The 25,041-nt window shown below is 50.4% G+C and overlaps 1 protein-coding gene across 1 annotated transcript in view; it reads right to left on the reverse strand.

Annotated features, from left to right (window-relative positions):
• Nucleotides 1-5,901: 5,901 nt before the first annotated feature.
• The window catches only part of FRRS1L (ferric chelate reductase 1 like), a 102,187-nt gene continuing 83,047 nt past the window's right edge, over nucleotides 5,902-25,041 (reverse strand). Inside the window, exon 6 of the mRNA XM_066588661.1 lies at nucleotides 5,902-9,846. Within this exon, the coding sequence (XP_066444758.1) occupies nucleotides 9,674-9,846 (173 nt within the window). The 3' untranslated portion in view covers nucleotides 5,902-9,673. The remainder of the gene's footprint in view (nucleotides 9,847-25,041) is intronic.

Here is a 25,041-nt window from a genome sequence, read left to right on the forward strand (position 1 = left end):
GGTGCTGAGGGCCAATAAAATCCTTTACCGATGGGGATACCCCTTTCAAATTACGGCCACCAGGAATGGCAAGACAGGGATCTTCAGATCTCCCGCAGACCTCCCCAGGTTCCTGGGCACACTAGAACTCCCCATGGTGGCTCTACCAGACTGGCCACACATTCCGGCTTTATCCATCTCTGGCCCCAGGGCATCATGGCAAGAAGTCGGTTCACGCGGCCCTAGGCCCAATAACCAGCTCAACAGACCCCCGCGCTGACTACCTCCCCAAAGGGACCGCAGTGCCACCCCCGACCTGGAACACAGGGACCGCTGCCTTCCTCTCTGACCGGTTGTGACCCGCCACGAGTTGTCGGGTGTTGCGCTAAAGTTTAATTGAGCTAATTGAGCCTAAGTATTTCCACTGTCTAACTATTTCATTGCATTGGTACCGAAATGTTTGATAATTGCAGTACACTTCATTATTGCTATTGTTGATTGTATGTTACATGCGATAGATTACACGGTTTGCTGGTGGGGAGGCGGGAGGGACCGGGTTACTCTAGTGTTTGTGACTCCCCTCCTCCCACCGGGTTGACGACACATCAGTGCCGTCTACAGCTGACCACTGGTTGGCTCTCCCATCTAGTGAGACTGGGACTCCACTTCCCAGTCGACAGAATGTTCTCTTTCTGTCCCCTTATTCCCTATTTTTCTCATTTCTATCTGCCATCACAGCCTTTTCCCGCACCCCTTTTCCCTCTCTCATTCCCAAACAAGAAGCTGTGAGGGGTTAATTCAGGTTTATGCCTTTAAATAGAGAATGATAAGTGTATTTCACAGAATACTTATGTGTTTAGAATTTGCGTCTTCTTCTGCTAAAGGTTTAAGCTTATACGTGTAAGGGCCGACGCTTTAAAAATAGACCACAGAGACTCCATTGTGTCTCTTTGCTTGTCTGCTATAATACACATATATATCTGTATGGTTTTCAACTTACACCTAGAAATATGTTAGATCTCAGTCTGAATAATCCAGCTGGAAATATTAATTGGATTACCGCTAGGTTTCTGTGCTGTACCTCCCGATTAACACCCACCTGAGGAGGACATACTGATAAGAGGCTGAGATGTTTTAAATCAATATATGTGCTTATTAATTTTAATTGTATCTGGCATAAAGCCACTCGCTTCGTAGAAATGTATAAAGATTGAATACATTGTACATTAAACAGGCATTTCTTTGGTTAGCACATACGGTGTGGTGTCCATTGATCTCCTCCGAGTATACTCGCATGTTCAACTGATTGGAAAGCAGACAGCATCAGCTGACGGGTCCCCTTGTGACCCCCCTAACAAAGCTATACACCACGAAAACACCCACCTTTTCTGATAAACTGCCGCCATGACTAGTCTTTTCTTCTGTACATACAACGCCAGGGGGTTGAACGCCCCTGCTAAACGGGGCCAGATACTAGCACATATGCACAAGAAAAAGATCATGATAGCTCTGTTTCAGGAGACCCACTATAGAAAAGACCACACCCCTAAGGGTAATAACAAATACTATACCAGCTGGCACCATAGTGTCCACCCAGAAAAGAGGATCTGCGGAACGTCCGTTGCAATTCACAAAAACCTCCCTCATAGAATACTGGCTTCTAGGACGGACAAGGAAGGCAGATATATCTTTTTAAAAATAGGCCTGGGATGTCGTATCTTAGCAATAGCTAATGTCTATTTTCCCAACATAGGTCAGATCTCGTTTGGATGCCACGTGCTAGGGGAACTGGCACAGTTCGCCTGGGGATCCCAGATTATCCTTGGAGGTGACCTAAACCTTGCCCTGGATCCCAGCCTAGATACATCCTCGGGTAAGTCCAACTCTTCACTGGCAGCACTGCGTAAACTGCAGAGACGGTTTTCTGAGCTGCGACTCATTGACCTCTGGAGGACACTCCACCCGGGGGTCAAGGACTACAGCCACCATTCAGTCGCCCATAATAGTTATAGACGGCTGGACTACTTATTTATATCCCATGGCCTCCTACATTTAGCCCCTAGAAGTACCATTGGTAGCTTTATATGGTCGGACCACGCACCCGTCTATGGGGCCCTACTGGGGGGGGGGGGAGACTCCAAGGGGACTCAACACGTGGAGACTTAATGACAATCTGCTGGATGACACTTGCTGCCTACAGGAGATCAGACAGACAATAGAAACCTTTACTGAAGTTCATAAGACGGACACGTCCCCCCCGACTATCCAGTGGGAAGCCCTGAAATGTGTCCTGAGGGGAGTCTTCATCTCCCACGGAGCAAGACTTAAAAGGGACAGGACAGCCAAGCTGACAGACTTAATATCTAGGCTGGACAAGGCGGAACAGGCCAATAAAACCAACGCCTCTCCGTCACTAAACGCTGAGATCTCAGACTTACGACGACAAATATTGGGCAATATGGACCAGACATACTTACATCTGAGAGATAGATTAAAGGGGGGGGGGTTCTATGAATATTGCAATAAATGCAGCTCCTGGTTAGCTAAAGCATTAAACCCGCGGGAAAATCACTCGTATATCTTTGCAATAAACTCAACGGAAAAGGGCAAGGTCCACTCAACAAACAACATCTTGGAATGTTTCAGGAAATACTACAACGAGTTATATAACATTGAAGGAATAGCTAACATATCAGAGATCGATCAATATTTACAAAAATATGCCCCAGCCCCGATCCAGGCAGAGAACGGGGAGGCACTGGAGGAGGACCTCCTAGACCAAGAGATAATAGGGGAAATCAACAACTTGAAAATTGGGAAAAGTCCGGGCCCCGACGGATTCACACCTAGGTTTTACAAAACATGTAGGGAACTTGTAGCCCCACTCTTATGCAAAGCCTTCAACGCAGTTTCAAGGAAATGCCCTTTCCCATACCAGGCCCTGCAAGCCACAATAACAGTCATCCCGAAGCCAGGCAAGGACCCCATGTCGTGTGGAAATTAACGCCCGATCTCCCTATTGAATGTCGACACAAAAATCTTTGCCAAAACGATAGCTGCACGTCTGCGCCCTCTTGTCCCCGGGCTTATCCATAGGGATCAGGTGGGATTCGTGCCGGGGCGCGAAGCAAGGGACAACACGATACGGACCCTATCACTGATAGGAAGGACACGAGAGGCAAATAGCCCATTGAGTCTTCTCTCGGTCGACGCTGAAAAGGCTTTTGACCGCGTAAACTGGGCATTTCTAGAGGCCACACTAGGAAAGATCGGGCTAGGTAGCAGGATAATAGGCTGGGTAATGGCCCTTTACAACAACCCCACAGCACAGGTCCGTGTTAACGGGAAACTTTCCGACCCAATCCACATCAGGAACGGCACACGACAGGGCTGCCCATTATCCCCGACACTATATGCCCTAGTCATGGAATCACTGGCCAACGCCTTGAGGGGAAATAAAGACATACAGGGTTATAAAACAGCTGGTGGCGAACACAAAGTGGCCTTGTTTGCCGATGACCTGCTGGTGTATGTCACGAACCCCAGCCAGGCGTTACCTGCTATACTGCAAGAGTTCGACAGATATAGCCAGGTTAGCAACTACAATATTAACCTGACTAAATCGGACATTTTGAATATCACACTTCCGGCGTCGGAAATAGCGAGGCTCAGGGCCCTGTTCCCTCTAAAGCGGCGAGAAGATCATATAAAATACCTGGGAGTGGTCCTTTCCCCAGATCCTGAGAAAATACTTGGCCTGAACTACGAACCCATGTACAGCGCCTTAGTGAGGGACTTCGAGAGATGGAGACCGTTGTCCCTCTCGTGGTTTGGCAAAATCAACACCGTCAAAATGAACTCCCTCCCCAAGCTCCTTTACCTCTTCCAAACCCTACCCATACGGATCCCGCGGAACTACTTTGCTAAACTTCAGAAAGCAGTGACACGCTTTGTGTGGGGTGGAGCCAGGCCACGTCTCAGCTTTAAACTACTTACCCAGCCAAAGGAGAGGGGAGGAGCGGGTCTACCAGACCTACTTCTTTACTACATAGCCGCCATATGCAAGGCAGTACTGGACCTGGTTCATGGAAGATCATCCAAGCGATGGGTCGAACTAGAACAAGAGGCTACGGCAGGACGAATCCAGGGTTTCTTTTGATTGAGAGGTGGACTGGGAAGAAGAGGTAACAGGGTCTCCTCCTTTATGGGGAACCTCCTGAGGAACTGGGATGGGTTTGCGCATCGACATGGACTGGTAACGGTCCCAGGGCCCTGGACACCGCTGACTGGGAACCCGGACTTCCCCCAGGGAGATACAGGACTACCCCTACTGAGCAGATTAGAGACTCCGTATCCCAGGGTCAGAGATGTGGTTGGCAAAGAGGGCCTGCTGGCACTGAGCACACTCCTGGGGAATGGGGGACACATGGCGGGTGCGTGGTTCCAGTACCTTCAGCTAGAACATTATATACGATCCCTGGGTCCGATTTCGGATTTGACATCACCTCCCACCCCCTTTGATGAGATGTGTGGGGGCCCTGGGAGGCCGAGAGGGGAGGTCTCCACGGTGTATGGCATCCTGATAGCCGGGGGGGGGGGGGGGCTGGACCCCGGAGGGGGTATTAAGAGGTCCTGGGAAAAGGAGCTGGGGCGAGCTGTGACTGAAGATGAGTGGGACAAAGCAATGTGTCTAACCCACAAGATGACAGCTTCTGGTAACCACCAGGAACTAAACTATAAACTACTAACAAGGTGGTATCGCACCCCCGCACGCCTGGCAAGATACTACCCGGGAACATCGGACATGTGTTGGAGATGCCAAGGCGAGACTGGCACGCTCACACATATTTGGTGGTCCTGCCCCCAGATCCTGGCATTGTGGAAGAAGATCGAGGCCCTACATGACTCTCTGAACAGGGAATCTCTGGTACTAATGCCTATCATGGCACTTTTATCGGTCCTACCAGGTCCTATCAAAGCTAACAAGAGGAGCATCCTCAGGTTCTTCCTACTAGCAATGCGAGTGGCAATACCTCGACTTTGGAGATCTCAGACCCCACCGACGAGAGTGGAGTGGGTGACAGCCCTAGACGAAATTTGCCGTATGGAGGAGCTGAGGGCCAGAGACGATGCCAAATACTCGACATACCACACTACATGGGAGAGTTGGCTGACATTCCGCAGATCCCCAAGGTTTGAGAACTGGCTGGCGAACGGTGATATATCTAACTAAACATAAATTTGGGTGTTAAGAATGACCCCGGGAATGAGACATTTTCTATTTCCTTTTTCCCTCTTCTTCTTTATTTTTTTCCTCCTCCCCTTCTTTCACCCTACTAACCCCTCACTTGCCCTACACCTTAGCCCCCCCCCCTCTATTCTACGAGGCCTACGGAGAGATCTCGTAGACGCCTCCACGGACCTCCTCCACTTCCCTTCCCCAGAATGTTACATAAGTTATACTATAGTTGATTATTCACTCTAATTGAAGTACTTACAGTTAGTGGTTACGCTATGTTAAGTGTGGGCGGGTTAGCCAAAAGGGTCAGGGTTAACAACTGCCTTTTTTGTTACTAAAAGCAGAAAATGGCCAAATTGTGACCCAAACCCAGGCCCGCTCTGGTCGATTTTCTGCCCCCAGATGCTTGCTGTACAGCAGCAGTCAGTGCCAGGCACACACCATCCTGGCGTTCAAATTCCGCAGTGGCACACAGACACCAGTCGGTGACCATCACCATATTCTTAGCAGGTAATACAAAGACCAGTTTAACCCTTTAAATACCAGAGTGTTTCGGTCCTAGAGGATCAGACGCCATAGAGAGGAGATGACGACGCTCACCAGCAGGACGCACAGACTTAATCAGAATAAATTGCAGAAAACCGAAGACAATGATCCCGCCTCCATAAAATCACAGCTTTATTGAGACATATTAAAACCCCAACAGGAAGGACATACAATGGCGCAACAATCGGATGCATTTCAAGCTGTCGCAGCAGCTTTTAGACACTTTTCAGCGATTTCCCCCTGTGCTGGTTTTATGGCAGATTACTTTTGCCGTGCTTTGTCCGTCACATACAGGGTTTGATTTTATTACCTTCATCACACACATTTCTTCCATTTTTTTTATTAGGGTAATTTGTACAAAACAATTAAATAAAGTAGAGTAAAGGGTTCATCATTTGGATTCACGAGTATTATAATCTTGGATTACAGCGCGGATTTGGTGACGGTTTATGTTGGCGTCGGCGGTCAGTCAATTTCTTTTTTTTCATATTTATTTTGTTCTTTTTTTAAACTTATTTTTGTAGCATTTTTTAACATTAATCTCTCCATGACGTCCTGTAAGACCTCTGGGGGACATTCACTGTTTTTCTTTTAATTTCACACTTTTCCACTGCAGCTGGAGCATCCCTGGGAGCCGCAGTTACAGGAAAAACATCCCTCCAGTGTGACAGTGGTCACTGTCAGAGATCATCAGGGTCTGCTAGGACCCTACAGCTCCAACATGCTAGAGGTTTCCAGCAATCACTTGATTGCGGGGTCCCATACGGAAAATTGCCGCGCCGCTTCCTGCATTCTCTACATCGTGTTTACTGAGTGCTATGTAGCCTGTAAAAGAGAAGGCAGAAGGGTTAAAATCCACTTCTGCCTTCTCCTGCAGGTCCTCGGCTGTCTGACAGCTGAGAACCTAACCTTCTTCTGCTGGATTGCAGGAGCTTTAATCCTGTGCCATATATTTACTATTAAAGCCCAGGACCAAGTGCCATATAGTTATGGTGCTTGTCATCAATGGGTTTGATTGCTCCTCTATGAGGAGCTGCTGCCAAACAGGCTGCACTTCTACTACTGGTGGCGCTTGCTTGCCTCTCTCCTCACGTTATCGCTTATGATGCCATTCCTGAAAGTGACCAGTGAGGATACTAAGGCCAGCTTTGCACAAGCACACGATGGATCTATTTATGCTCCTGTGATACAAATGAGTGGCCCAACCTGACTGTAGGGACTGACCCCAAATCAGAGAATCCTAGGGATCAGTAGACCCATAGATGGACCAGGTCACTTCTGTATTTTGGACACATATGTGACACCAGCCTAATATTGCGCATGAGGTGCAGAAAGCTGCTGCAGTCGATGGACTGAACATCTGAAGAGATCTGACTGCTGCCTCCATTCTCCACAGCGGCCATGGTACCTTGTACAGCGATGACATAACCCCTTAGGATGTACAGCCCGCTGACCACACTGCTTCCAGATGGCGATTGAGGAGTAAGACGATGTTAGAGGTTACGTCACACGCTACACAGAATGTCGCCGGCTCTCGCGGTGTCCATCCGTAAGCTTGGTGCATTCTCTTCAAAGCATGGAATAACTCTGCTGCATGAAACTGTAGTCTTCCAGAACCTCTCCTAGGGAGTTGGATGTAAACCACCTGCACTGTATTCTTCCAGAACCTCTCCCAGGGAGTTGGATGTAAACCACCTGCACTGTATTCTTCCAGAACCTGTCCAAGGGAGTTTGATATAGACCACCTGCACCTGTATTCAGAGCTCTCACCTGATTTACACAATGGAATTTGAAGGGCTACATGCCAAAATAGGACCAAGTATGTTCAACCCTGAATGAGTCATCAATAGAAAATGATATATGGTGTAACCTCCCCACAACCACCGTCCTCCCTACGGCCAGTTACATTATATTCTATGTACAACGGACACCTTATTCTGGCTGATGAGCACCTTTTTGAACAGGTTTTTTTTATAAAACAAAAGAGCATAAAGAACACTTGAGTCCCTTAAATGGGTTGTTCACTTCTGCATACATTACTGTGTAATGGCATAATCTACAGCTAGATAGGCCCAGGGTTACCTTAGCCCGCACAGAGGAGCTCTCCACACTGCCCATGGGCACAGGTGCCGATACAGGAAACTAAAGGATGCTTCTGATTCCTTGTATCTGTAAGCCCATAAGTGGTTCAGTGATTTCTTATGGCATTACAGAGCTGTGATTGGCATTTCTGACATTAATTGCGCCTCCTCTGTGCTGCTGTGCCCCGTGAAGTTAAAGGCAGTGTGGAAGAGCAAGGCCTGGGAGCTGCAGTGGTGGAGGCAGGTGCCAAGCATTGCATCTCTTCTCACCCGCGCCGATGCATCCCCTAATTGAATGCAACTGTGGGGGACATTACAAATCCTGCCCTGAGGATCCTTTACATCCCCAGTAGGAGGTGCAAAGGAGAACGCAGTCATTTAGAGGAAAATAAATTAGCCATGCTGAGTAGAATGAGAGGGAAGGCTATTCAAACTAACAAGAAGGAGGCGATCCTGGGGACTGAGGAGGAGCGTGAAGCCATTCAGGGAACCCTGCCAGGCACTGAGGAGGAGAGTGAAGCCATTCAGGGGACACTGGCTGGGGACTGAGGAGGAGCGTGAAGCCATTCAGAGAACCCTGCCAGGCACTGAGGAGGAGAGTGAAGCCATTCAGGGGACACTGGCTGGGAACTGAGGAGGAGCGTGAAGCCATTCAGGGAACCCTGCCAGGCACTGAGGAGGAGAGTGAAGCCATTCAGGGGACCCTGGCTAAGGACTGAGGAGAATGAAGCCATTCAGAGAATCCTGGATGGGGACTGAGGAGGAGAGTGAAGCCATTCAGGGGACCCTGGCTAGGGACTGAGGAGAATGAAGCCATTCAGAGAATCCTGGATGGGGACTGAGGAGGAGAGTGAAGCCATTCAGGGGACTCTGGCTGGGGCAGTCATGCTGGGGACTCTAAATACTATTCAGCTCTATGCAGTGTTCTTCAATCTGTGGCTCTCCATCCAGCTATCCTAGATCAGATATTAATCCGGTCACTGCCTTAGATCTTCATGGATAGAGTAATTAACCTCTATACGGTCCTATACTACCAGGGAAACAGACATTAACTCCTGTATTACCAAAGACTACCAGTGATGCTTACATCAACATCAAGCAATTGGATATGTAGGTCATTCCCGCTAAAACGGATGGTGTGGCAGCACACATGTGCAACCGCCACTTCCCTAATATCAGCTTTTCTTGGGATTAGTGGGGATCCCAGTGACCATGCCCCCAAAGATCTGAAAGTTATCTTTTAATCATGGCATAACCCCTTTTAACATGAGACAGTACCCCATTAATTTCCATTAAGATGCCATACAAGACACATGGACAAGATTTTAATCTACTGTGCATATGATCAGAACAGCACATTATGAATCATGTTGAAGAACCAAAAATACTGTCATACAAATAAAACCCATCATATGTAAACTAAGAGTTCATCATATCCAAGAGGTGAGATAATGTGATTCTGTGCACTCCATATAATGAATGTTATGTTGGGAAAACTCTTCTTATAAAATAGGGTATTTTGGAAATCTAAATGACAAAGTGCAGTTTTTAAAACATCCATTTGTGAAACCTTCCATAGCTGCCACAAGGAAACAGTAGACCTAAGAGACCCTGCATATCTGGGAACCTCCTATTAAGCACAATGTTTAAGCATGTTGTTGCTCTTGGCACATGATTCATGAGTATGTAGCCACCACATTCTTCCTTCTGTATCTATAAAATATGAAGTCACTGCTGAATTAACATATAGCATATCGCCTGATGTCCCAGCCGAAAATGACACAAGAGAGGGCACAAAAACCAGATCCAAAGGTTACGAAGTGCAGCCTTATGGGGTTCCCATCAGCAGATAGAAGGTCAACGCAACAATGAGAAGAAGACAAAAAGGAGAGGAGAAGGTCTGGTAAGCTGCCGAAGGCATGAAAATATCTTCATATCGGTAAATACTGACTACATGCTCTGACACCGGAGGGGAGTCGATATCATGCCGGGTTATTGAGCCTGGGAATGATAAGAAATAGATTAGATGCAAGCGGAACATTAGCAGAAGCTCCAAGGCACCCGCTTCACTTCATTTTTTAAACTCGTTTTATTGAAACAGGGGCGTACAAACAACTTTCCAGCAAGCTTTTACACGGCGTCTTACGTCACTGACTTCACGCCTGCAGCTCTCAAGCGTATCTGAACATAGGGATTTTCTGAAGAACAAAAATTAAGATAACATTTCTGGTCACACTGGACTATACAACGTGCCTCTCGGTACTCATAGTAATCACATCCTAGACCTGGGAGGCGCTCATCTGATAGGGGGAACACTGGAATACATGTTGTGTTCAGAGAGTTACATGTGATCAGTCAGTGACGTCATCACAGCTCCTGTAAGCACACGGCAGCTGTCAGGCTGTGCATGCTTTAGGATCTGTGAGGAAGTCACCATCATGTGATCAGGAGCAAAACTCAGAGCCCCGGTGACTGATCACATGTCTGCAACATCATCACAGGTCCTATAAGCACACGACAGCTGTCAGGCTGTGCATGCTTTAGGATCTGTGAGGATGTCACCATCATGTGATCAGGAGCGAAACTCAGAGCCCCGGTGACTGATCACATGTCTGTGACATCATCACAGGTCCTATAAGCACACGACAGCTGTCAGGCTGTGCATGCTTTAGGATCTGTGAGGACATCACCATTATGTGATCAGGAGCAAAGCTTAGAGCCCCGGTGACTGATCACATGTCTGCGACATCATCACAGGTACTGTAAGCACACGGCAGCTGTCAGGCTGTGCATTCTTTAGGATCTGTGAGGACATCACCATCATGTGATCAGGATCAAAACTCAGAGCCCCGGTGACTGATGACATGTCTGCGACATCATCACAGGTCCTATAAGCACACGACAGCTGTCAGGCTGTGCATGCTTTAGGATCTGTGAGGATGTCACCATCATGTGATCAGGAGCGAAACTCAGAGCCCCGGTGACTGATCACATGTCTGTGACATCATCACAGGTCCTATAAGCACACGACAGCTGTCAGGCTGTGCATGCTTTAGGATCTGTGAGGACATCACCATTATGTGATCAGGAGCAAAGCTTAGAGCCCCGGTGACTGATCACATGTCTGCGACATCATCACAGGTCCTATAAGCACACGGCAGATGTCAGGCTGTGCATTCTTTAGGATCTGTGAGGACATCACCATCATGTGATCAGGATCAAAACTCAGAGCCGCGGTGACTGATGACATGTCTGCGACATCATCACAGGTCCTATAAGCACACGACAGCTGTCAGGCTGTACATGCTTTAGGATCTGTGAGGATGTCACCATCATGTGATCAGGAGCAAAGCTTAGAGCCCCGGGTGACTGATCACATGTCTGCGACATCATCAAAGGTATTGTGAACACACGGCAGCTGTCAGGCTGTGCATGCTTTAGGATCTGTGAGGATGTCACCATCATGTGATCAGGAGCGAAACTCAAAGCCCAGGTGACTGATCACATGTCTGTGACATCATCACAGGTTCTATAAGCACTCGGCAGCTGTCAGGCTGTGCATGCTTTAGGATCTGTGAGGATGTCACCATCATGTGATCAGGAGCGAAACTAAAAGCCTCGGTGACTGATCACATGTCTGTGACATCATCACAGGTCCTATAAGTACACGACAGCTGTCAGGCTGTGCATGCTTTAGGATCTGTGAGGACGTCACCATCATGTGATCAAGAGCGAAACTCAGAGCCCCGGTGACTGATCACATGTCTGTGACATCATCACAGGTCCTATAAGCACACGGCAGATGTCAGGCTGTGCATGCTTTAGGATCTGTGAGGAAGTCACCATCATGTGATCAGGAGTGAAGCTTAGAGACCCGGTCACTGATCACATGTCTGCAACATCATCACAGGTCCTATAAGCACACGGCAGATGTCAGGCTGTGCATGCTTTAGGATCTGTGAGGACGTCACCATCATGTGATCAGGAGCAAACCTCAGAGCCCCAGTGACTGATCACATGTCTGCGACATCATCACAGGTCCTATAAGCATACGGCAGATGTCAGGCTGTGCATGCTTTAGGATCTGTAAGGACATCACCATCATGTGATCAGGAGCGAAACTATGAGCCATGGTTACTGATCACATGTCTGTGATATCATTACAGGTCCTATAAGCACACGACAGCTGTCAGGCTGTGCATTCTTTAGGATCTATGAGGATGTCACCATCATGTGATCAGGAGCGAAACTCAAAGCCTCGGTGACTGATCACATGTCTGCGACATCATCACAGGTCCTATAAGCACACGGCAGATGTCAGGCTGTGCATTCTTTAGGATCTGTGAGGACATCACCATCATGTGATCAGGATCAAAACTCAGAGCCGCGGTGACTGATCACATGTCTGCGACATCATCACAGGTCCTATAAGCACACGACAGCTGTCAGGCTGTACATGCTTTAGGATCTGTGAGAATGTCACCATCATGTGATCAGGAGCAAAGCTTAGAGCCCCGGGTGACTGATCACATGTCTGCGACATCATCAAAGGTACTGTAAGCACACGGCAGCTGTCAGGCTGTGCATGCTTTAGGATCTGTGAGGATGTCACCATCATGTGATCAGGAGCGAAACTCAAAGCCCAGGTGACTGATCACATGTCTGTGACATCATCACAGGTTCTATAAGCACTCGGCAGCTGTCAGGCTGTGCATGCTTTAGGATCTGTGAGGATGTCAGCATCATGTGATCAGGAGCGAAACTCAAAGCCTCGGTGACTGATCACATGTCTGTGACATCATCACAGGTCCTATAAGTACACGACAGCTGTCAGGCTGTGCATGCTTTAGGATCTGTGAGGACGTCACCATCATGTGATCAAGAGCGAAACTCAGAGCCCCGGTGACTGATCACATGTCTGTGACATCATCACAAGTCCTATAAGCACACGGCAGATGTCAGGCTGTGCATGCTTTAGGATCTGTGAGGAAGTCACCATCATGTGATCAGGAGTGAAGCTTAGAGACCCGGTCACTGATCACATGTCTGCAACATCATCACAGGTCCTATAAGCACACGGCAGATGTCAGGCTGTGCATGCTTTAGGATCTGTGAGGACGTCACCATCATGTGATCAGGAGCAAACCTCAGAGCCCCAGTGACTGATCACATGTCTGCGACATCATCACAGGTCCTATAAGCATACGGCAGATGTCAGGCTGTGCATGCTTTAGGATCTGTAAGGACATCACCATCATGTGATCAGGAGCGAAACTATGAGCCATGGTTACTGATCACATGTCTGTGATATCATTACAGGTCCTATAAGCACACGACAGCTGTCAGGCTGTGCATTCTTTAGGATCTGTGAGGACATCACCATCATGTGATCAAGAGCGAAACTCAGAGCCCCGGTGACTGATCACATGTCTGTGACATCATCACAGGTCCTATAAGCACACGGCAGATGTCAGGCTGTGCATGCTTTAGGATCTGTGAGGAAGTCACCATCATGTGATCAGGAGTGAAGCTTAGAGACCCGGTCACTGATCACATGTCTGCAACATCATCACAGGTCCTATAAGCACACGGCAGATGTCAGGCTGTGCATGCTTTAGGATCTGTGAGGACGTCACCATCATGTGATCAGGAGCAAACCTCAGAGCCCCAGTGACTGATCACATGTCTGCGACATCATCACAGGTCCTATAAGCATACGGCAGATGTCAGGCTGTGCATGCTTTAGGATCTGTAAGGACATCACAATCATGTGATCAGGAGCGAAACTATGAGCCATGGTTACTGATCACATGTCTGTGATATCATTACAGGTCCTATAAGCACACGACAGCTGTCAGGCTGTGCATTCTTTAGGATCTGTGAGGATGTCACCATCATGTGATCAGGAGCAAAACTCCGAGCCCCGGTGACTGATCACATGTCTGCGACATCATCACAGGTCCTATAAGCACACGACAGCTGTCAGACTGTACATGCTTTAGGATCTGTGAGGATGTCACCATCATGTGATCAGGAGCAAAGCTTAGAGCCCCGGGTGACTGATCACATGTCCGCGACATGATCAAAGGTACTGTAAGCACACGGCAGCTGTCAGGCTGTACATTCTTTAGGATCTGTGAGGACGTCACCATCATGTGATCAGGAGCGAAACTCAGAGCCCTGGCGATTGATCACATGTCTGTGACATCATCACAGGTCCTATAAGCACACGACAGCTGTCAGGCTCTGCACGCTTTAGGATCTGTGAGGATGTCACCATTATGTGATCAGGAGCGAAGCTGAGAGCCCTGGTAACTGATCACATGTCTGCGACATCATCACAGGTCCTATAAGCACACGACAGCTGTCAGGCTGTGCATGCTTTAGGATCTGTGAGGACGTCACCATCATGTGATCAGGAGCGAAACTCAAAGCCTCGGTGACTGATCACATGTCTGCGACATCATCACAAGTCCTATAAGCACACGACAGCTGTCAGGCTGTGCATGCTTTAGGATCTGTGAGGACGTCACCATCATGTGATCAGGAGCGAAACTCAAAGCCTCGGTGACTGATCACATGTCTGCGACATCATCACAAGTCCTATATGCACACGGCAGATGTCAGGCTGTGCATGCTTTAGGATCTGTGAGGATGTCACCATCATGTGATCAGGAGCGAAACTCAAAGCCCCGGTGACTGATCACATGTCTGTGACATCATCACAGGTCCTATAAGCACTCGGCAGCTGTCAGGCTGTGCCTTCTTTAGGATCTATGAGGATGTCACCATCATGTGATCAGGAGCGAAACTCAAAGCCTCGGTGACTGATCACATGTCTGCGACATCATCACAGGTCCTATAAGCACACGGCAGATGTCAGGCTGTGCATGCTTTAGGATCTGTGAGGACATCACCATCATGTGATCAGGAGTGAAGCTTAGAGCCCCGGTGACTGATCACATGTCTGTGACATCATCACAGGTCCTACAAACACACGGCAGATGTCAGGCTGTGCATGCTTTAGGATCTGTGAGGACATCACCATCATGTGATCAGGAGCGATGCTGAGAGCCCTGGTCACTCATCACATGTCTGCGACATCATCTCAGGTCCTATAAGCACACGACAGCTGTCAGGCTGTGCATGCTTTAGGATCTGTGAGGATGTCGCCATCATGTGATCAGGAGCGAAACTCAAAGCCTCGGTGACTGATCACATGTCTGCGACATCATCACAGGTCCTATAAGCACACGGCAGATGTCAGGCTGTGCATGCTTTAGGATCTGTGAGGACGTCACCATCATGTGATCAGGAGTGAAGCTTAGAGCCCCGGTGACTGATCACATGTCTGTGACATCATCACATGTCCTACAAACACACGGCAGATGTCAGGCTGTGCATGCTTAAGATCTGTGAGTACATCACCATCATGTGATCAGAAGCGAAGCTCAGAGCCCTGGTGACTGATCACATAACGGTGACATCATCACAGGTCCTGTAAGCACACGGCAGCTGTCAGGCTGTGCATGCTTTAGGATCTGTGAGGACATCACCATCATGTGATCAGGAGTGAAGCTCAGAGCCCCGGTCACTGATCACATAATGGTGATATCATCACATGTAACTCACACAGTTACTCATCCCTCACAGACAGGTGGTCATTAGTATTTTGATAGTGTTGATCTAGTATGTACAATTGTATTTTATTGTTGGCAGCCAGTGATACCCATGCATAAAATGCCATGGACGTGTCAGAGATGGGACAATTGCCTTCCTTCTATCTAAAATAGTCAGCGGAACCCGTGCAATTTTACATTGTATGAGATGAGTGTATACCACCAAGGTCAAACCCCCAGGACCCCTTGTATTTAAAATTCCTACCGGGGGGTAGGATGAGAATACCTGCTGGGGTTCAGGGAATTGTGCCTGAACTGCATGTCTCTGCTGCAGATATCTATAGACACCGTGTCTAAGGATTTGAAAGTATTGCTGCATCTGTTCAAAGGAGATATATATAGCGCCATATATACGTGATCGAGGGACGTGACTCCATGCTCTGTCCAGAATTGAGAATGCAGGAGAGGTGGAAGGGATCTATTGTTTCATATAGGGGTCTCTAGTGGGGTCGCTTGGGGTCTCCCACTGGCTTGCACGCCTGCCATTAAGACATATGCTGCCGCTTTATGACTCTTGTATTGTCTTTACAGGATCACGTGCTGCAAAAATATGTCTAGTAGCTTAGAGAGAATCCAAGATTAGTCACAAAATGTGTCAATACTGCAGATAAGCTCCATATAGTCAGATGATCAAGCAGGAGCGGAGTAGACTGGCCAGGCGTCTTACCTGACTAATGATCTGAAGGGTGGTAGATCTATGTTCTTCTCAGGAGCATCGAGGCCTTTTCTGATGTACCCCATGATTTTATTTGCCTTGGCAGCAGCTGCCTGACACTGAATGCTACAGTTAAAGGCAGCGTCGGACTGGGGTGGTACTCTAAATACTGTAAAGCTGAGTTAGTAGCGTGTGTTGTGGCCACATCTCTACTTAAAGGGGTATTCCAGCAATTCAATATGAGTTATTTTCTTCATATGGCGAGAACATGTAATTCTACAATATAATCTTCTAACTTGTTTTAGAGCTCCGGCTCTACCTGTGGTCCCCTCCTACTGAGTTCTCCATTGGTTCCCACCTGGACGCGCCGCTGTTCTACAGGTCAGGCATGCTCAGTGCCTTCTAGAATGATGGCAGTTTGTACAGTTGTGGATGCAACTCATCAACAATTGGCAGTGGGGAATTGTGGGAGTACCAGGTAATAGTCATAACTAATACTAGTATTACCCACAAGGCTGTGAGGCCATTAACCAGACGGACTAAGGGCACCCTGGACCTGGGGCCTTCCACACAGCTCTGTCCCACTTTCACCCTGGAGAAACATACACAACAATAACCATTTGGTGTAGATTTTGCGGTGAACCTCACTATTTTTCCCCCTATTGATGGGGGAAATCTGCAGAGGATCCGTTCAAAAATCCACATCAAAATCTGGACAAAACGGTGTGGATTTTGACACTGATTTCGGTTTGCTGCAGATTTTTAACCTCCACGTGTGCCTCTGCCACCCAAAAAATTATATATCAAAATACTAACGACCATCTGTCGTTGATCACATAACGGTGAGGGGCGGAGCTCAGAGCCCTGGTGAATCATCACAGGTCCTGTAAGCACACGGCTGGTGTCCAGCTCTGCTGGTTTAGGACCTGTGATGACGTCACCCTCACATGATCAGGGTCGGAGCTCAGAGCCCCGGTGAATCATCACAGTTCCTGTAAGCACACGGCTGGTGTCCGGCTCTGCTAGTTTAGGACCTGTGATGAGGTCACCTTCACGTGATCAGGGGCGGAGCTCAGAGCCCCGGTGAATCATCACAGGTCCTGTAAGCACACGGCTGGTGTCCGGCTCTGCTAGTTTAGGACCTGTGATGACGTCACCCTCATGTGATCAGGGGCGGAGCTCAGAGCCCCGGTGAATCATCACAGGTCCTGTAAGCACACGACTGGTGTCCAGCTCTGCTGGTTTAGGACCTGTGATGATGTCACCCTCATGTGATCAGGGGCGGAGCTCAGAGCTCTGGTGAATCATCACAGGTCCTGTAAGCAAACGGCTGGTGTCTGGCTCTGCTGGTTTAGGACCTGTGATGATGTCACCCTCATGTGATCAGGGGCGGAGCTCAGAGCCCCGGTGAATCATCACAGGTCCTGTAAGCACACGGCTGGTGTCCGGCTCTGCTGGTTTAGGACCTGTGATGATGTCACCCTCATGTGATCAGGGGCGGAGCTCAGAGCTCTGGTGAATCATCACAGGTCCTGTAAGCAAACGGCTGGTGTCTGGCTCTGCTGGTTTAGGACCTGTGATGACGTCACCCTCATATGATTAGGGGTGGAGCTCAGAGCCCCGGTGAATCATCACAGGTCCTGTAAGCACACGGCTGGTGTCAGGCTGTGCATGCTTTAGGATCTGTGAGGACATCACCATCATGTGATCAGGGGCGGAGCTCAGAGTCCCCAGTGAATCATCACAGGTCCTGTAAGCACAAGGCTGGTGTCCGCCTCTGCTGGTTTAGGACCTGTGATGATGTCACCCTCATATGATTAGGGGTGGAGCTCAGAGCCCCGGTGAATCATCACAGGTCCTGTAAGCACACGGCTGGTGTCCGGCTCTGCTGGTTTAGGACCTGTGATGACGTCACCCTCATGTGATCAGGGGTGGAGCTCAGAGCCCCAATGAATCATCACAGGTCCTGTAAGCACACGGCTGGTGTCCGGCTCTGCTGGTTTAGGACCTGTGATGGCAGTTTGTACAGTTGTGGATGCAACTCATCAACAACTGGCAGTGGGAAATTGTGGGAGTACCAGATAATAGTCATAACTAATACTAGTATTACCCACAAGGCTGTGAGGCCATTAACCAGACGGACTAAGGGCACCCTGGACCTGGGGCCTTCCACACAGCTCTGTCCCACTTTCACCCTGTAGAAACATACACAACAATAACCATTTGGTGTAGATTTTGCATGTGAACCTCACTATTTTTCCCCCTATTGATGGGGGAAATCTGCTGAGGATCCGTTCCAAAATCCACATCAAAATCCGGACAAAACGGTGTGGATTTTGACACTGATTTCGGTTTGCTGCAGATTTTTAACCTCGACGTGTGCCTCTGCCACCCAAAAAATTATATATCAAAATACTAACGACCATCTGTCGTTGATCACATAACGGTGAGGGGCGGAGCTCAGAGCACCAGTGAATCATCACAGGTCCTGTAAGCACACGGCTGGTGTCCGGCTCTGCTGGTTTAGGACCTGTGTTGACGTCACCCTCACATGATCAGGGGCGGAGCTCAGAGCCCCGGTGAATCATCACAGGTCCTGTAAGCACACGGCTGGTGTCCGGCTCTGCTAGTTTAGGACCTGTGATGAGGTCACCCTCACGTGATCAGGGGCGGAGCTCAGAGCCCCGGTGAATCATCACAGGTCCTGTAAGCACACGGCTGGTGTCCGGCTCTGCTAGTTTAGGACCTGTGATGACGTCACCCTCATGTGATCAGGGGCGGAGCTCAGAGCCGCGGTGAATCATCACAGGTCCTGTAAGCACACGGCTGGTGTCCGGCTCTGCTGGTTTAGGACCTGTGATGACGTCACCCTCATGTGATCAGGGGCGGAGCTCAGAGCCCCAATGAATCATCACAGGTCCTGTAAGCACACGGCTGGTGTCCGGCTCTGCTGGTTTAGGACCTGTGATGGCAGTTTGTACAGTTGTGGATGCAACTCATCAACAACTGGCAGTGAGGAATTGTGGGAGTACCAGGTAATAGTCATAACTAATACTAGTATTACCCACAAGGCTGTGAGGCCATTAACCAGACGGACTAAGGGCACCCTGGACCTGGGGCCTTCCACACAGCTCTGTCCCACTTTCACCCTGTAGAAACATACACAACAATAACCATTTGGTGTAGATTTTGCGGTGAACCTCACTATTTTTCCCCCTATTGATGGGGGAAATCAGCTGAGGATCCGTTCCAAAATCCACATCAAAATCCGGACAAAACAGTGTGGATTTTGACACTGATTTCGGTTTGCTGCAGATTTTTAACCTCCACGTGTGCCTCTGCCACCCAAAAAATTATATATCAAAATACTAACGACCATCTGTCGTTGATCACATAACGGTGAGGGGCGGAGCTCAGAGCCCCAGTGAATCCTCACAGGTCCTGTAAGCACACGGCTGGTGTCCAGCTCTGCTGGTTTAGGACATCACCCTCATGTGATCAGGGGCGGAGCTCAGAGCCCCAGTGAATCATCACAGGTCCTGTAAGCACACGGCTGGTGTCCGACTCTGCTAGCTTAGGACCTGTGATGACGTCACCCTCATGTGATCAGGGGCGGAGCTCAGAGCCCTGGTGTAACATCACAGGTCCTGTAAGCACACGGCTGGTGTCGGGCTCTGCTGGTTTAGGACCTGTGATGACGACACCCTCATATGATTAGGGGTGGAGCTCAGAGCCCCGGTGAATCATCACAGGTCCTGTAAGCACACGGCTGGTGTACGGCTCTGCTAGTTTAGGACCTGTGATGATGTCACCCTCATGTGATCAGGGGCAGAGCTCAGAGTCCCCAGTGAATCATCACAGGTCCTGTAAGCACACGGCTGGTGTCCGGCTCTGCTGGTTTAGGACCTGTGATGATGTCACCCTCGTGATTAGGGGCGGAGCTCAGAGCCCCGGTGAATCATCACAGGTCCTGTAAGCACACGGCTGGTGTACGGCTCTGCTAGTTTAGGACCTGTGATGACGTCACCCTCATGTGATCAGGGGCGGAGCTCAGAGTCCTGGTGTAACATCACAGGTCCTGTAAGCACACGGCTGGTGTCCGGCTCTGCTAGTTTACGACCTGTGATGACGTCACCCTTATGTGATCAGGGGCGGAGCTCAGAGCCCCGGTGAATCATCACAGGTCCTATAAGCACACGGCTGGTGTCGGGCTCTGCTGGTTTAGGACCTGTGATGACGTCACCCTCATATGATTAGTGGTGGAGCTCAGAGCCCCGGTGAATCATCACAGGTCCTGTAAGCACACGGCTGGTGTACGGCTCTGCTAGTTTAGGACCTGTGATGACGTCACCCTCATGTGATCAGGGGCGGAGCTCAGAGCCCCGGTGAATCATCACAGGTCCTGTAAGCACACAGCTGCTGTCCGACTCTGCTAGTTTAGGACCTGTGATGACGTCACCCTCATGTGATCAGGGGCGGAGCTCAGAGCCCTGGTGTAACATCACAGGTCCTGTACGCACACGGATGGTGTCCCGCTCTGCTAGTTTTGGACCTGTGATGACGTCACCCTCATGTGATCAGGGGCGGAGCTCAGAGCCCCGGTGAATCATCACAGGTCCTGTAAACACACGACTGGTGTCCGGCTCTGCTAGTTAAGGACCTGTGATGATGTCACCCTCATGTGATGAGGGGCGGAGCTGAGAGCCCCGGTGAATCATCACAGGTCCTGTAAGCACACGGCTGGTGTCCAGCTCTGCTGGTTTAGGACCTGTGATGACGTCACCCTCATGTGATCAGGGGCGGAGCTCAGAGCCCCGGTGAATCATCACAGGTCCTGTAAGCACACGGCTGGCGTCCGACTCTGCTAGTTTAGGACCTGTGATGACATCACCCTCATGTGATCAGGGGCGGAGCTCAGAGCTCTGGTGAATCATCACAGGTCCTGTAAGCAAACGGCTGGTGTCCGGCTCTGCTGGTTTAGGACCTGTGATGACGTCATCCTCATGTGATCGGGGGCGGATCTCAGAGCCCCGGTGAATCATCACAGGTCCTGTAAGCACACGGGTGGTGTCGGGCTCTGCTGGTTTAGGACCTGTGATGACGTCACCCTCATATGATTAGGGGTGGAGCTCAGAGCCCCGGTGAATCATCACAGGTCCTGTAAGCACACGGCTGGTGTACGGCTCTGCTAGTTTAGGACCTGTGATGATGTCACCCTCATGTGATCAGGGGCGGAGCTCAGAGCCCCGGTGAATCATCACAGGTCCTGTAAGCACACGGCTGGTGTCCGGCTCTGCTAGTTTACGACCTGTGATGACGTCACCCTTATGTGATCAGGGGCGGAGCTCAGAGCCCCGGTGAATCATCACAGGTCCTATAAGCACACGGCTGGTGTCGGGCTCTGCTGGTTTAGGACCTGTGATGACGTCACCCTCATATGATTAGTGGTGGAGCTCAGAGCCCCGGTGAATCATCACAGGTCCTGTAAGCACACAGCTGGTGTACGGCTCTGCTAGTTTAGGACCTGTGATGACGTCACCCTCATGTGATCAGGGGCGGAGCTCAGAGCCCCGGTGAATCATCACAGGTCCTGTAAGCACACAGCTGCTGTCCGACTCTGCTAGTTTAGGACCTGTGATGACGTCACCCTCATGTGATCAGGGGCGGAGCTCAGAGCCCTGGTGTAACATCACAGGTCCTGTACGCACACGGATGGTGTCCGGCTCTGCTAGTTTTGGACCTGTGATGACGTCACCCTCATGTGATCAGGGGCGGAGCTCAGAGCCCCGGTGAATCATCACAGGTCCTGTAAACACACGACTGGTGTCCGGCTCTGCTAGTTAAGGACCTGTGATGATGTCACCCTCATGTGATGAGGGGCGGAGCTGAGAGCCCCGGTGAATCATCACAGGTCCTGTAAGCACACGGCTGGTGTCCAGCTCTGCTGGTTTAGGACCTGTGATGACGTCACCCTCATGTGATCAGGGGCGGAGCTCAGAGCCCCGGTGAATCATCACAGGTCCTGTAAGCACACGGCTGGCGTCCGACTCTGCTAGTTTAGGACCTGTGATGACATCACCCTCATGTGATCAGGGGCGGAGCTCAGAGCTCTGGTGAATCATCACAGGTCCTGTAAGCAAACGGCTGGTGTCCGGCTCTGCTGGTTTAGGACCTGTGATGACGTCATCCTCATGTGATCGGGGGCGGATCTCAGAGCCCCGGTGAATCATCACAGGTCCTGTAAGCACACGGGTGGTGTCGGGCTCTGCTGGTTTAGGACCTGTGATGACGTCACCCTCATATGATTAGGGGTGGAGCTCAGAGCCCCGGTGAATCATCACAGGTCCTGTAAGCACACGGCTGGTGTACGGCTCTGCTAGTTTAGGACCTGTGATGATGTCACCCTCATGTGATCAGGGGCGGAGCTCAGAGCCCCGGTGAATCATCACAGGTCCTGTAAGCACACGGCTGGTGTCCGGCTCTGCTAGTTTACGACCTGTGATGACGTCACCCTTATGTGATCAGGGGCGGAGCTCAGAGCCCCGGTGAATCATCACAGGTCCTATAAGCACACGGCTGGTGTCGGGCTCTGCTGGTTTAGGACCTGTGATGACGTCACCCTCATATGATTAGTGGTGGAGCTCAGAGCCCCGGTGAATCATCACAGGTCCTGTAAGCACACGGCTGGTGTACGGCTCTGCTAGTTTAGGACCTGTGATGACGTCACCCTCATGTGATCAGGGGCGGAGCTCAGAGCCCCGGTGAATCATCACAGGTCCTGTAAGCACACAGCTGCTGTCCGACTCTGCTAGTTTAGGACCTGTGATGACGTCACCCTCATGTGATCAGGGGCGGAGCTCAGAGCCCTGGTGTAACATCACAGGTCCTGTACGCACACGGATGGTGTCCGGCTCTGCTAGTTTTGGACCTGTGATGACGTCACCCTCATGTGATCAGGGGCGGAGCTCAGAGCCCCGGTGAATCATCACAGGTCCTGTAAACACACGACTGGTGTCCGGCTCTGCTAGTTAAGGACCTGTGATGATGTCACCCTCATGTGATGAGGGGCGGAGCTGAGAGCCCCGGTGAATCATCACAGGTCCTGTAAGCACACGGCTGGTGTCCAGCTCTGCTGGTTTAGGACCTGTGATGACGTCACCCTCATGTGATCAGGGGCGGAGCTCAGAGCCCCGGTGAATCATCACAGGTCCTGTAAGCACACGGCTGGCGTCCGACTCTGCTAGTTTAGGACCTGTGATGACATCACCCTCATGTGATCAGGGGCGGAGCTCAGAGCTCTGGTGAATCATCACAGGTCCTGTAAGCAAACGGCTGGTGTCCGGCTCTGCTGGTTTAGGACCTGTGATGACGTCATCCTCATGTGATCGGGGGCGGATCTCAGAGCCCCGGTGAATCATCACAGGTCCTGTAAGCACACGGGTGGTGTCGGGCTCTGCTGGTTTAGGACCTGTGATGACGTCACCCTCATATGATTAGGGGTGGAGCTCAGAGCCCCGGTGAATCATCACAGGTCCTGTAAGCACACGGCTGGTGTACGGCTCTGCTAGTTTAGGACCTGTGATGATGTCACCCTCATGTGATCAGGGGCGGAGCTCAGAGCCCCGGTGAATCATCACAGGTCCTGTAAGCACACGGCTGGTGTCCGGCTCTGCTAGTTTAGGACCTGTGATGACGTCACCCTCATGTGATCAGGGGCGGAGCTCAGAGCCCCGGTGAATCATCATAGGTCCTGTAAGCACACGGCTGGTGTACGGCTCTGCTAGTTTAGGACCTGTGATGATGTCACCCTCATGTGATCAGGGGCAGGGCTTAGAGTCCCCAGTGAATCATCACAGGTCCTGTAAGCACACGGCTGGTGTCCAGCTCTGCTTGTTTAGGACCTGTGATGAAGTCACCCTCATCTGATCAGGGGCAGAGCTCAGAGCCCCAGTGAATCATCACAGGTCCTGTAAGCAAACAGCTGGTGTCCGGCTCTGCTGGTTTAGGACCTGTGATGACGTCACCCTCATGTGATCAGGAGTGGAGCTCAGAGCCCCGGTGAATCATCACAGGTCCTGTAAGCACACAGCTGGTGTCAGGCTCTGCTGGTTTAGGACCTGTGATGATGTCACCCTCATGTGATCAGGGGTGGAGCTCAGAGCCCTGGTGAATCATCACAGGTCCTGTAAGCACACGGCTGGTGTCGGGCTCTGCTGGTTTAGGACCTGTGATGACGTCACCCTCATATGATTAGGGGTGGAGCTCAGAGCCCCGGTGAATCATCACAGGTCCTGTAAGCACACGGCTGGTGTACGGCTCTGCTAGTTTAGGACCTGTGATGACGTCACCCTCATGTGATCAGGGGTGGAGCTCAGAGCCCCGGTGAATCATCACAGGTCCTGTAAACACACGGCTGGTTTCCGGCTCTGCTAGTTTAGGACCTGTGATGACGTCACCCTCATGTGATGAGAGGCGGAGCTTAGAGACCTGGTGAATCATCACAGGTCCTGTAAGCACACGGCTGGTGTCCAGCTCTGCTGGTTTAGGACCTGTGATGACGTCACCCTCATGTGATCAGGGTCGGAGCTCAGAGCCCCGGTGAATCATCACAGGTCCTGTAAGCGCACGGCTGGTGTCCGATTCTGCTAGTTTAGGACCTGTGATGACGTCACCCTCATGTGATCAGGGGCGGAGCTCAGAGCCCCAGTGAATCATCACAGGTCCTGTAAGCACACGGCTGGTGTCCGGCTCTGCTAGTTTAGGACCTGTGATGACATCACCCTCATGTGATCAGCGGCGGAGCTTAGAGCCCCAGTGAATCATCACAGGTCCTGTAAGCACACGGCTGGTGTACGGCTCTGC

The sequence above is a fragment of the Eleutherodactylus coqui genome, unplaced genomic scaffold (genome assembly GCF_035609145.1).
Source record: "Eleutherodactylus coqui strain aEleCoq1 unplaced genomic scaffold, aEleCoq1.hap1 HAP1_SCAFFOLD_71, whole genome shotgun sequence".
Lineage (NCBI taxonomy): Eukaryota > Metazoa > Chordata > Amphibia > Anura > Eleutherodactylidae > Eleutherodactylus > Eleutherodactylus coqui.